Genomic DNA, 13,535 nt, shown 5'->3' on the forward strand with positions numbered 1-13,535 from the left:
TCTGTTTTTCTGAGACAGCATTAAGATCGAGGTGTGTTTCTGACTGGGAGGAGAAATGCCTTATCTTTCCCTCATCCTTCTCTCCAGAACTTGTTTCCTTCCCACTCTTCTTCCTTGTCAGTAGCATCACCATCTTCCCCGCTGCCAACCTTAGCATGATCTTTGCCTCTTCTGTTTCCTCACAGGTCTTGGTACTCCCAGATATCTCTTGACACTTTTTCTTCATGTTACTTCTTACATTCCTCCTTCCTTTTGTGTGCAGCTGCCAAAGCATTAGTCCACACTGTGGCAACCTTCCAGCTTGATACTGCAACCTCGCATTTCCCAACAAGCTCTTTTCTCCCACCTACATTCTGCTCCCAGTCAGCATGACCCCTGCCAAAATCCTGCGTCTTTTGCTTTTCTTTCTGAAACGTCTCCATGCAGACTCCTGTTCTGGAGTCTCTCTATGCGCCTGGTCTTTGTTTAGGCTTTGAAAATGTTCCCCACTTCCAGAGTTCCCCAGAACTATTGGCCTCAAACTCGCTGTCCACTGAAAGAGAGAAATGAGGAGGAAAGAAAATTAGCAGACCCTTGGGTCATTAACAGTTTGTTCTGCTTCAGGCTTCCTTTCACCCTCATTACCTGGCTACAATAGGAGCCCGATTGGCCATTTCTTGATAACGGTTACTCTGTGTTTGTTTGGTCTGGCGGTGTACTCGGTCATGCAGCCGTGCTGTGAAGAGCAGCAGGCAGGGAGCTGGCAGTGGTGGTACCCTTTCCAGAAAGTGGTGTCTGCTAATAGCAAAGCTCAGTGTAATGAGGAATCCTTTATAACGCTAATAACCCTGCTGCTGAGGTCAATACATTTCAACAATACTTAATCTTTTTTTTGTGTATTTTCTTGCTGTGCCTTTCCTTAACCAAAAAAAAACTTTTTTTTTTTTTTTGAAGCATTCCTGTGCAGCGTTCCTCATCAGGAGGGCTCGTAGAGTTTTACAAAGCCATCCCCATCAGGGTACCTGTATGACAGATGCAAAAATCAGGGCACCTGAGGGAAAACCATTTACCCAGGGGTCTGTGGCAGGATGCAATCCCACGCGCTGCCCAGTAGGCGCGGAACTGACCGGAGGCACAAGCAGTTCACGTGGCTTTTCGAGACTCCCTTAGGGTTACTTGCTGGCCTGGCCTATCCAAACCTACTTGTCTCTGTCAAATTACTCTGGCCCAGCTGCCAACATGCAGTTTCTTACCCTGCAGCGCATATGAGGTAGCTAATTTATCTCTCCCTCATCAACAGATCTTGAATTACTTCACGCAGGGCATGAGGCCTCCACAGGGACACCTAGAGTAGAGAAACCAGAATTCATTCCTGTGGGAGGCAGAAGCCTGCGGCTCCCGTGCCTGCCCTGCTGCACGTCCTACAGGACTGATGCTGGGACCAAGGCTTCTTGGTGGTAACCTGCTTGGGAGTCTTGGGCTGGAGGGGCTGCGTGAGGCAGAGCCGACTGCTAGGAGGGGAGAGGAGGGGGAGAAACAGCCCTGAAGAGATGGGGTGTTACTCGGACTCCTGAGGTGGGTTTGCAGAAGAGAGATATGTTTCTTTTAGAGACTCGGGGCTCGATTTCTGCCTTTTGCTCAGTGTTTTCTAAAGCTGGTTATTAGCATGGTGTGTTATCTTAAATGCTAAAGAGAATCCAGCCCTCGTTTTGTACTCCCAGGCACAAATGTAGGCATATGAATCCTGTTTAATCTCATAAGCACGTGTTCTGGTTTACAGGGAAGCGGAGCACCCACATCTTCAGCAGAAGCCACTGGGAATGGCCAGCCATCTCCTCCTTTCCCCCCACAGGAGGGAACTAGATAGACAAGTTCTTGCTCCTTTTGTTCTTAGTCCTGTTGTTGTGAAATAACTTCTACAGAGAGTCCAAGCATGTACAGATACTTTTCATGGAAAATGCCTCAGTGCTGTTGCTTGGGAGCATTGGCCCCTTGTCCAAGGCAATCCCTGCCACTGAATCAGATCTTTACGTGGATAAAACACACTAATATTAGTGCTTACCTGTCCTCCACACTCTTTATTTTTTGCAGTTCTCCAAGACGTAGGGCCTGTGGATGCTCCACCCTTCCTCCCCCCTGCAGGGTTTCACAAGCCACTGAGGGCTCAATTAGCACAGATCACTGCGGGTGTTCATGCAGGAGAACCTATACGTCAATCTTCTTGCATTAGCAGTTTCCCACAGTGGTGCACAATCAAAGCCTTTTAGGAAAAACAGATTTGAATGTGATATGGTTTGAACACAATGAAATGCTAATGTGATTCCATGGAAAACTGCTAACATGATGTATATGGAAAGCCTTTTGTGTGTGAAGCATATCATCCCCCTGTATGCATTTGGCCAGGCTTTCTCACCTGGGGGGAAGGAGAGGTGGCCGGCAGTACTGCTGCCCTCTCTCCAGGCCTGCTGTCAGTCAGAGAGGAAGCTCTTCTGATGTTCTTCCTTTTGAGTATTTTACTGAAGATCTTTATGATCTATCGATCCATATTTCACTTGCAAAGCTGCGTGATGCTATGTCTTCTGCAAAGATGACTGCTGTCTTAACACCGTAACTGAGTAAGTAACCCTTCAGGCAGACTTCCCGGGCGTCTGTCCCTCTCTCCGGGACCTTGGGTGTTAGGCAGGGAGCGTCTGTGCCGGGCTACAGCCAGGAGCGTGGCTGCAGGTGCCCCGTCAACATGGGGTGCTTAGAGGCAACAGACTCCCTGGCTAACTCCCAGCGTCACAGGTCATCTCTGACTTTGTGGCATTAGGTACCTGGCACAACTAGGCAGCAGATCTCAAAAGCATGAGATGCAGACCTTGCATGGGGAGAACTAGGTGCCAGAGTTTCCATTGCCGGGATCAGACCTCGCAGATCTGCCAGCGGGAGCCAGCCTCCTGTCAGTTCTCTGTATTTCCCCAGGAAATGAAGGTATTTGGCACGACGCTGAACCTCACCCAGCTGGCCCTCAAGTCTCCTGTTAGGTAGATGGGCTGTGCTACCATACAACATGAGGAGAACATTTGCTTTATCCTTTTGCCCTGTGTGCACTGTAAATGTACAGCCAGAGCTCCAAAAGCGCATTCCTTTCTAACAGCTTAAGACACTAAACTTTCAAGATAGGGTCCCATCAGACTTGAGTACCTCATCCTTGGTGAAGTAATTGTTCTTTGGATGTATCCTTATTCACAATATTCTTAACATCTAACTCCAAGTAAATCCTTTTCCTAAAATTGGTGCATTGGAATAGCTCCAAGAATGCTAGTGATTGATAACCAGGATTACAGGATCTGATTAGTGTGGATATAAACTTTAGGCCCGCAATGAAGCTGAAATTCTTTTCTAGTCCCCTTCTTCCTTTGTGAAGTGTTTGTTCTGGAGGCACTTGGCTGCATGCTTTGTATTAGAGACGAGTCAGCGTTTATTTTAAAAGCAGGAATTCTATTTTTTGCGTATTTCCAACCGTTCCATTTTTAGAAACACCGATGGGCTTTGCTACAGTTTCTCTGGGAATGGTGGGTATGTGAGGAATGCAGGACCGACTGTCTATAAAATGGGGATAACCAGAGCCACGAGAAGACATTTTGGCCCCCCAGGGCAGGTTGATGCACCTCCCCATCCTATCCCACTGCCTCCTGCCTTCTCCCACAAATACATCCCCGGAGCTCCCCCATGGCCTGTGTGTTCCTCAGCCTCTGGCTCTGTGGGAGGAAGGCAGCTGAGAGAGGGGCTCTTCCTCAGAGCTGCAGGTCTGAGCCTGAGCAAGGCAGCCGCAGGAAGGGATGAGGCAGGGACTGGGTGAATGGGTCTTCCTCCTGCCTGTGGGGAGCTGGGCGTAGGGCAGAGAAGAGGATGTGTCCCTGTGGGATTGCATCTCAGAAACTTTGGTGTGGCTCAGCCAAGGAACGCAGTGTGGTTCACTCCGTATAAACATCGCAGTCGCTGGTTTCCTTTAAAAATTAATACCAAGGAAGGAAGTGCAGTCAAAGAGAGATCACAGTGATAAATTGGTCCGTTTTCATATGTTTGCACAGACTTTGGTTGTGGTGATTTTGTGGGGTGCCTTCAAACATTGTGGGAGATTTTTAAAAGGCAAAAATCACTGAGAACGTCCAGCTCTCTGGTTGGGGTTTACCCTGAGCGCCAGGATGCAAGTAGCCCAGGGGCCAAAGCCAGTGTAGCCACGTTAGCCCGGTGCTGCCCCTGAAGAGGGAGGCTCTTTTGCTTGGTCACAGTAGAGGACATAGGGTTGGAAGGGCTCATCTCAAGGGATTTTCCAGTCTCTTCTTCCTCTCTAAGGCCAGTGCAGTTATTCTTGAAGAAAACTGCATAACCTGTACTCACAGACCTCCGGCGGAGGTAACTATCCCAACATGTAGCTATGCTATTCATATGTTCTCCCTGTTTCTTCAAGTGGACATGAAAGGCAGATTGTCTCTGTCTTGCTTGCAACAGCCTTTTGCACATTGGCGTATTGTTACCATGTCCGTGCCCCTCCGTTCTTCCCAGCTTAAGTCACACTAACGAAGCTTTGTTGAAGCATCTGTCGATGTGCTCACCCAGGGCGGTTCCACCGCAGGAGTCGGTATATCCCTTCCCAGTCAGGCATCATGGGCATACCAAAAGTGAGCTGGGCACTTAATTTTCTTTTGTGGTGGAATTTACACCTCTTAAACACATCCACAAGTGTTTGGCCTGTGGAAATTTATGTAGCTGTGTTAAGGTGTGCAGCTTATATACTTAAATCTTTCCTTCTTTATATCAAATGAGAATGTGTTATTCCTGTCAAGAGAAGCTGAACAATGCTGAGTAGGTGGGGTAATATTTGAGTGATTCCACAAGCTCAGAGGAATTATTTGGCTGTCCTAGATTTTTAGGCACTAGCATCAAATTTTGTCCTTATTTTATCCTGGGGGCAGTGAGTTCAGTGAAGACTCCACAGTGCGGGTGAGTGGCCGGAGAGGCATGAAGCGCTGTGAGATTTGCTCTTTGATATTGATGGCTTCACCTAAAGTTCAGTGTAGGAGGGCTTTCAGAACAAACTTGAAAAAAGCCCGAGAAAATGAGTTTCAGAAGTTTGCATTATTCATTTAAGCTTATAGGAATAAACAATGAGGTGTTGCCAGGGATGTGTGAAACATGGAGGATAAATTTGAGTCCCAAGTACTTTACCTCCTATCATTGCAGCTGTTTTCAATTGGAGCAGTCCAGGGTCAAACCAGGAAGAAATTTAGTTACTTAATTAAAAAAAAAGAACAACCTTCTTTACATCCCATTTAATTAAAACCCTGGGTGTCAGGTTCTGTGGTTGTGGAAGAACTTGGTAACATTGTAATGAATAATTCATTCACGGTATTTTGTTGGGTGCAAAAGACTGTGGTTTCAGATAGGTTCATAACAGCATCCTTGTCTGGCGAGACCCCAGCACGATGAGAAGCCCCAGGGGATCCCAAATGAAGCCATGGGTGCCACGAGTGGAACATGAGTCTTTTCAAGTGATTTACGTGCGTCAGGATTAACATGTGGCCACCATTCCCGAGCCATGAGCTGGTGACTGGAGCGGCAGCCACGGTAGCTGTGCAGCTCAGGCGTACATTTCCACGTTGCTCTTCCCTAGCGAATGCACTTGTGACACCTCTTGTGCCCAGCTCCCATCGACTGTGCCTGCAAAAAACCCTGGTGCCAGGATTGGTGTTTCAGGCTCAGGGTGTGGGAGCAGGCCCAGGGCAAGGTTGGCGAGGTCCCAATATATAATAATATACTTGGCCCAAGTATTTGTAAACACACTTTTGTTTGTTTGTTTATTTTAAAACCCTTTCCCCTGCTAAGGTGTGGAAGATCCCCACAGCGAGTGGCAGTGACGATGTGACCTGGGAAGTTCTTGGCTAGCCTGGGGTGTGCACTGGCTGCTGCCAGCTGGGCACGTTTGAAACCAGATCAGGACTCGACTACATGGAGAAAACTCGCATGCTTCTCTCTTCCATAGTAGGTAGAAGTAACTGAATCAGTGCTAGGTAAAAATAACTAACCAAGTATGTGTTCACAGCATTCCTCTTTATGTTGTTTGACTGAAATAATTTTCTCCCTTCCAATTCTGTTGTGACTTAGCCACCGAGCGGCAGACTTCCAGCTATAACTGTCTCGCTACTCCATTTTCCAGCCACGTGCATCTCCAAGAACTGCATGGCTGATGTCTAGACGACCCTCTGAGAACTCTCCCTCCGTGGCCTTACTTAGCTGTTGCAGTGACACCGAGACTGATGATGTCAGCCATTTTTGAGAGCGATAGCCATCCCTCTCCCGGCTCAGTTAGCCCAGGCAGGTGCTCTGAGTGGAGGCAGCGTCTTGGAGTGTTATTCCGAGACTGAATGCATACGCACATCTGCTTACACACGCGTGCACAGGTATGCTTTTGAGGGAGGCTGGACAGTGTGCTTTTATGCAGCTGTGTTTTAAGCCTCTTTCATTAGCATCCATGCGGTTTTCCTTTTTGACTTCTGCATAAAGCTTAGAGTGAAGTGTAACGAGGATTGGTACAATTCCCAAGCTGTGCCCATGGGAATTGAATTAGAGGGAACTTCATCAGCGTGTTAGCCTGCACAGACATTCTGTTGAGGGGTGATGCAAGTCTTCCCCGACACAGTGGATCCTTTTTACATTAAATGCAATCTAAATTTCCCCAAAATCTTTCCATAGTGGAGGTGTCAGCATGCTGCCATGTGAGACACAGAGGATGGCACGTTTAATTTCCATGAGCTATGGAACCCCCTCTTACTGACTTAAGCAGGACCTGGCTCCAGTTAGGAAACAGTTAAGCTCACAATGATGGTGTTTCATCTCCTTTTCTCCACTCTTGGTGTGTCAGGCTCTTTAGTAGCACAGTGGAAGTTACTGCAGTGAAGTTCCTGGAGGAACACGTTTTTCCTATTGACCTAAGGACCTACAGGCTAATTCTACACTGGAGGGTGAAAAACAGGTTTAGGAGTACGAGAAAGTGTCCTCGTCCCTTTGTGTCCATGTTGCTGGGTCTTAGCCTAGCAGTCAATTCAGACTTGAGGTGAGACTCATCTTATCCAACATTAGCTGTATGTAGTGCCAGATTTTGCTTTTTTTATTCTAGATATTTCCTTTTAGGTGGAATGGTCCATGCCACATACACGCATGTTTTTCTCAAGTAGGTATTTAGGGACTTGAGGGTGAGTAGGTCAGATATGAGTGTCAACAATTTGGACATGTTTATGTGGCCAAATAAATTCTACTGAAAGGCTGTTTCCGTACTAATAAATTAAACACGCCTAGTACTGTTCTTGGCCTTGAGGCCCACTGGGATGGAGAGGCTTACTTCCATGCAACTGCTGTCTCACCCTCCAAAACAAGGTGGCTCTATGCAGACTTCTTATTAGGAGTGACCCATGGCCTCTGCTAACTCTTGTACTACACACAAGAGTTATCTGAGAGAGTGCTACTGGCACAGACCAAAGCCATTCCAGATACTGTAGTAATAATTTATGCTATCGATAATCAAGTTCCCGTGCCCAGAAATGTTCCTTAGTGTAGCCATAGCTAAGGTAGGCACCCTATATTTAGGGAGCATGGAGCCAGTGAACTGGGCTGAAGGATTTCTAGTCCCGCCTTCCAGTCCCACCTTCTCCTGCAGACCACAGAAACAAAAGGGTGGGTCCATGCTCACGTGCTACATGTCTTCTACCTCGTCCCTAAAGCAAGCTTCAGACCTTAGGCTAAACTCAGTGATGGAATAAAGATTTACAGCATGGAAGATTGACCATGTTTGGTGTTGACCAGTCACTTACCTTACAGGTAGACAAAGCCTTCCTTGTGGTCCCAGAGGAGGGAATCGTGTTAGGGATGTGCCTTGAATGATACCTGACTCATACTCACGATAGCACATCATACTGTCGCTGAGGCAGATAGAGGTGACCAGACCAGAACTTCCATCATGGTATGGCCCAGGGCTTGATACGTGTGGTTGGGATATGGATCAAAACTGTAACACTTCCCTCCCCGCTGCCACTCTAAAGCAATGAGCATTGAGAAACACGATGGATTATCAGCACAGAAAATACATCAAACATGGTTTTGAAACGTTTCAATGTTGGAAGTTTCCTGTTGGGTAAGCAGGTTGTCTGTTACAAAAGGCATACAGCTTAAGCAACTGCTCTCCTTAAAGATTGTTAAAATTAAATTGTGAATTGACATCTCTATCATTACAGCCCTGGAGCAGAGTGGCTGCCTAGGTATTTCATAATGGAGTGTCTAAACCTAGCAACAGAGGGCTTAGTCTGCTGAATAGTATGCAGTATTATGTAATTTAATAACATTAAACTAGGATGTTCTGATAATAGTATTATTTGAAAGCTGTTTAGTTTATTTAATACCATTTATATTTTGTATGTCAGTTGATTTTGGGGAAAAAAGATTTTAGAAGAAACTGGGGGGAGCACGGTAGGAAATTGTGCAATGTACTTTTATCTCAGACTACATCACATGGTCTGCAAAGCACGGCTTTTGCTTTTATATACATAGTCTTGGCGACTCTCCCACTAGCAACAATAGTGCTCAGACTCATACTGATGTCACTGTTGAGTTATTTAATTTGACTGAAAGAGATTAATGTGTTTATTTAAAACCTTGGTCAAAATGGAAAAGAAAATCTCAGGACAATACTTTTACGTGAACATGTATGTTTTCATATCTGATCATTGTAATGTTGCATTAACTTATCAGGAGCAGTTGTTTACACATGCTAACACTCGAGAGACCCCCCCAGATAAGAAGTGTGAGCCATTTTCCTTCTCAGCCTGGAGCAGAGACTTTTACACCACTACTGGTCCTGTGGGTTTTCATCCCAGGCTCTCCTCACCTCCTGCTGCTGCTTTCAGAGCTGATCCACAGAGGTCCCGGCACTGTTTCATTTACTTCTGTGAGGATGGGGTTTGGTGCCGCCAAGCAATGACAGCAGTGCGGTGGTGGATCCTCCCCAGGTTCTCACCGGGGCAGCGAGGAACAGACACTTCCACTGCACGGAATGCCTAGATGGGGCTGGCGCTGGGCTCTGTAGGCTCAGCTTGCTCCTGCAAAGGCTGGAGGCTGCTTGCCTAAATTTTATCCACATTATGTTTTACAAGCAGCTTGAGGGGTTTTTCCTGTGATAAATCATTCTGAACTTATTTCATTCTCACATATACCACTAAGTGTTTGGAATAGACTTTGTTTTTGACTAAGAGGCATTAGTAACTATCCAGCTAAATGCTCCAGGTCATTGGATTTTTACTAATATAGAGTGGGGAAAAAATCTGGAATCTGAAGTTTCTCTTTGCGTAGTGGGACAAGTTCAGGCAGTTCCATGGAATCGATCATGGATTGCTGCATGGCATGAGTGAGGGGATTTCTGCTGTGCTCTGTCAAGAGCCTCTCTTGACTGTTGAGGACAACTGGACATACACATAGTTTGATAATGTAGAAATTGCATAAGGCAAAGCTCAATGCTGTGGTGGTTGCCTGAAGCAAAGTGTGCCTGCTCTTCCTCCCAGTTTTGTAGTCCCTCTGTTCATATTTTCATGCAGCCTCACGTTCACCGGCGCTTGGAATATGAATCTCTTGGGGGAATAGCAGCTGCTGCTGGGGCTTGTGACATGCTAAAGAGTCGCTTTTGTGCTTTCTCTTCTGTGGGGCCAGGTGCTTCCATCTCCCTAGCTCTGTGGAAGGCTTTGGGGAATTTGAGCCCCTGCCCTCATCGTTGTCGCTCTTGTGGAAGAAGGGAAAAAGCTCCTTACATTTACGTGTATCTGCATTTCTCAGGGTGCTGGGCATCTTAAAGGGTAACGCAGTGGGGTAGAGGAACGGGCATGAGAACAAAACAGAAAGGCTAGGAGGAAAACAGCTCTAGGCGGTCACTGGTCCTCAGCAATCACTGCATGTTGTCCAAGAGGCTCTGACGCCCTGGACCATGTGTGCTTACCCTGCAGCATGCTCCGGAGCTGTGTGGTGTTGAGAGGATCAGACTATGCCAAGGAACCAGTCTTTGGGATTGGACTGCTGCCTCAATATGTTGTACCTGTGCCTGCATTCGGTGTCCCCAGGTGCCCTTTGAACTCTTACAAGAGCTGTTGTGCATTTAAGGAAACTGCAGAATAATATGGTTTGATTGCCCCAACACCGGGCAATATCTCTCTGTCTCCTCAGTGGCTGCATATAAGCAGTGCTGAGGACTATGATGTCCTCTGATGGGGAGCAAGAAGGACCCAAGTCCTCCCACAAGGGTGGAGTAGGGCAGTCATGGAGCTGCTTCTCTGGAGGCATCCATTTAGAAGCTGCCCCCACCTCCTGCTCTAAGTGCCCTCTGTATAGTTCAGACCTTTGGACTTGGTATGCACAGGGGGTCCATGAAGTATATTTAAAGCAGTAAATAGCTTGACATACAAGGACGTTCTTCCTCAGAGTTCCAGTCGGTGGAAATATGTCATTTTTGGCTAAAATTAGACTGGCTCCAGCTACATTAAAAAAGAAAAAAAAAAAAAAGTAAAACCCTCAAGAACTAAACTCTTTCTGTTGGACTTTGTCAGATGTAGCAAATCCTAGCAGAAGTAGCTCAGGATCCATCCAGCACAAACCGTGTCCAAAAGTCTGTGATTTTCATCCAGAAAACTGTGAATTGTTGGAGACAGCGAACCAGGCTGGCGAGGCAAACAAGGTTTTTCCTCTTGCACGTGAGAAAATGTAAATAAGCTTAGAGAATAGTGATGCATCTTTCAAAGGCACTAAATGAAATCTGGAAGTAGTTGAATTTTAAATTAATTTTGCAGTTAATATTGCACAACTCTTGACAGTAGAGTGAGATAGGAGGGGCAGAGAGGGAGTTGAAATCAGAAAAATATTCTACGCGTTACCTCCATAAAATTTGATATTATAGATTTAATTTCGTAAAAGATGCTTGAGCTGAACCTACAGCTACCAGCATTAAAAAAAGGTACATTTTCTTTTGTAGTAAGTATAACCCCAACCCTGCAACAATTTGCCTAGTGCGTTAAACTCTAAACACAAATTGAAGTGACTGGACACTTAAATGCTTTCCGAGGTCCAACTCTAAAATGAGTGTGGAACGTAGCGTGGAGGAGAGGCTTGGACCCAAAATAAACAGCAAAAAACAAACAGAAAACCATTGAAAATTAAATACACATTTTGAATAATTTCTCTTTCGAAAGATTTTATTGAAGGAACAATGAAAGGAGTGTGTGAAGCCTAACTATGTATTGTGTTGTTATTCCAGGCTTCATCAGCAGTTTCTTGATGCTTGGAAAATTCTGACACCCACCCTGTTGGACTACTTGTAACCAGTGCCTAAGACTACAAAAACGTATGTGTGGAAGAACCTTTCCTTGAAGGACGCGTCCATCTCAATACTGTAGAAACTCTGTGCAAGCCTTGCAAGGCAGGAGAGCAATTTGTGCTTCCGTTGACGCTCGTGTGTAATCTCTGCTTCTTATGCACTCCAGCACCCCTATCAGTTCCTTGTTCTCCTTCACCAGCCCTGCAGTGAAAAGGCTGCTGGGCTGGAAACAAGGAGATGAAGAGGAAAAGTGGGCAGAAAAAGCTGTTGATTCCTTGGTGAAGAAGTTAAAGAAGAAGAAAGGTGCCATGGAAGAACTGGAAAGGGCTCTGAGCTGCCCGGGTCAGCCCAGTAAATGTGTCACGATCCCACGTTCCCTGGATGGGCGGCTGCAGGTGTCTCACCGCAAGGGGCTTCCCCACGTCATATACTGCAGAGTGTGGCGCTGGCCTGATTTACAATCTCACCATGAGTTGAAACCACTGGAGTGTTGTGAGTTCCCATTTGGCTCAAAACAGAAAGAAGTGTGCATTAACCCCTACCATTACCGGCGGGTGGAAACCCCAGGTAATTATATCATCTGCAAATGATTCACATCTCTGTTAGCTCTTGCACTGGCAGGTCTAGTCTTGGTGCATCCCACCGAGTTGCGCTCTGAAATCTGAAAAGGCAGGCTCCATTGGGTGGAAGGACCCTGAGTCTTTCCCTGCACGGTGGCATCACAGCTCCGGCAGCCAGGAGTAAGGAGGGAGTAGGGAGCGCCTTGCCCCGTGGGGTCTGCGTCCCCTCGGACTCCCGAGGGCGCCCAGATCTTGTCCAGGGTTCTGAATGCGAGCTTCTTTTCCATGGGCAGGGGTGCTGGCTGCCCCCTGAACCCTCCCCCTGCAAACTGGTGTCCATCTGCATGAAGTCCAGGCACCACCCTAGACTTACCGCCCTGGCTAGATTTATGTCTCGTTGTCTGAAAACCGACAATCGACTCATTAATCCACAAGAAAAACCTATCACTAGCTCTGTCTTTAGAGTTGCAGTAAGATGGCTTATTTTGCGGTGGATAGGAAACCAGGTCAGTTGATTCTTCCTAAAATGCCTGGTGGCCTGCCTTCAGTGGGACTTACCTAAATGGGTAGTTTATGTGAAATAAGACCCCCAAGTTCCCATGAAACTTTGAATTTTTCCACTGGTGATCCTCTTTAGACTGGGCTTGGTCAGCACTGAAAACTTATGACCCCACTGAAGGGTCATTTAATTGGGCTTTGTGTCAATGAAACAGCTGTTAAAAAATTGTAGTGCTCAGTGTTGACTTCTATAGGCATCTTAGAAAGCAGGGCTGGCACAGATCTTGAAGAGTCGTCCTGTTCTCCTCTGCCCCTACTCCCAAACCAGAACAAATTACCAGGTGTGTTCCTGACAGATCTTTTTCTAATGAGCTCTAAAAGTCCCATGTGATAGAGGCTCCACAACCTCCCCAGGCAAGTGAATCTATTGCTTTGCTATCCTTACAGTTCAAAATGATTTCTAATGTCTAACCTAGCTCTCGCTTGCTGCCAAAAATCACAGTAATTTAATTTACTAATGGATACAGTTGGTAAGTGTATACTTATTATTCTGTGATTACTCTTTGTCTGGCATGAACTTTACTCTGAGGTGACATTAGGATCAGATAAGTGAACTGTGGGATGTTTCTTTTCATGCAGATAAAATAAGGGAAGAACATTTGTTAACATTTGTTAAACAACAGGGGCTGCTCCCTTTTCTGACAGTCCTTCCACTGCAGCGGAGCTGTCATTTTGAAGTTGTGTCTGAACTGCTGTAAACATTGTCACAACTAAAATTTTACAGCTGCCATGAGTGGTGCTTGTTGTCAACAGTTTTCAGTGGAAAGAGCTGATTTCCTGCCTTCCTAAAATAAACTCTTCAAGAATCTAAGAAAAGATGCTCATAAAATACCCAATTTTGTGTATCTTTCTCTTTGAAGGCTGCGGTCTTTAGTGTCTTCTCGTTTCTTCTGGCGTACCTCCAGTGCAGTTAATGGAGTGTCCTCAGCACAGCAGCTGATAGCACTGCACAGTGCTGTTTTCAGCCCTGGTCTTCTGCTCTGTTCAGTGCCAGCTAACAAACGCTAGTACTGGGATAGTCCAGCAGCTGCTAAATGGCTGCCAAACCT

General features: G+C 46.3%; 1 protein-coding gene across 5 annotated transcripts in view; it reads left to right on the forward strand.

The window, feature by feature from the left end:
• SMAD9 (SMAD family member 9) overlaps positions 1 to 13,535 on the forward strand; it is a 69,014-nt gene that overhangs the window by 28,457 nt on the left and 27,022 nt on the right. For 4 of the 5 annotated variants that reach the window (XM_041118521.1, XM_030042569.2, XM_030042567.1 and 1 more), the window contains one exon: positions 11,309 to 11,935. In XM_041118521.1, coding sequence (XP_040974455.1) covers positions 11,524 to 11,935 — 412 coding nt within the window. In that variant the 5' untranslated portion in view covers positions 11,309 to 11,523. Of the gene's footprint in view, positions 1 to 5,880; positions 6,007 to 11,308; positions 11,936 to 13,535 lie in introns of those variants that run through there. The other variant, XM_030042568.1, reaches the window with a different exon arrangement.

Source organism: Aquila chrysaetos, chromosome 19, assembly GCF_900496995.4.
Source record: "Aquila chrysaetos chrysaetos chromosome 19, bAquChr1.4, whole genome shotgun sequence".
In the NCBI taxonomy this organism is placed as follows: Eukaryota; Metazoa; Chordata; class Aves; order Accipitriformes; family Accipitridae; genus Aquila; species Aquila chrysaetos.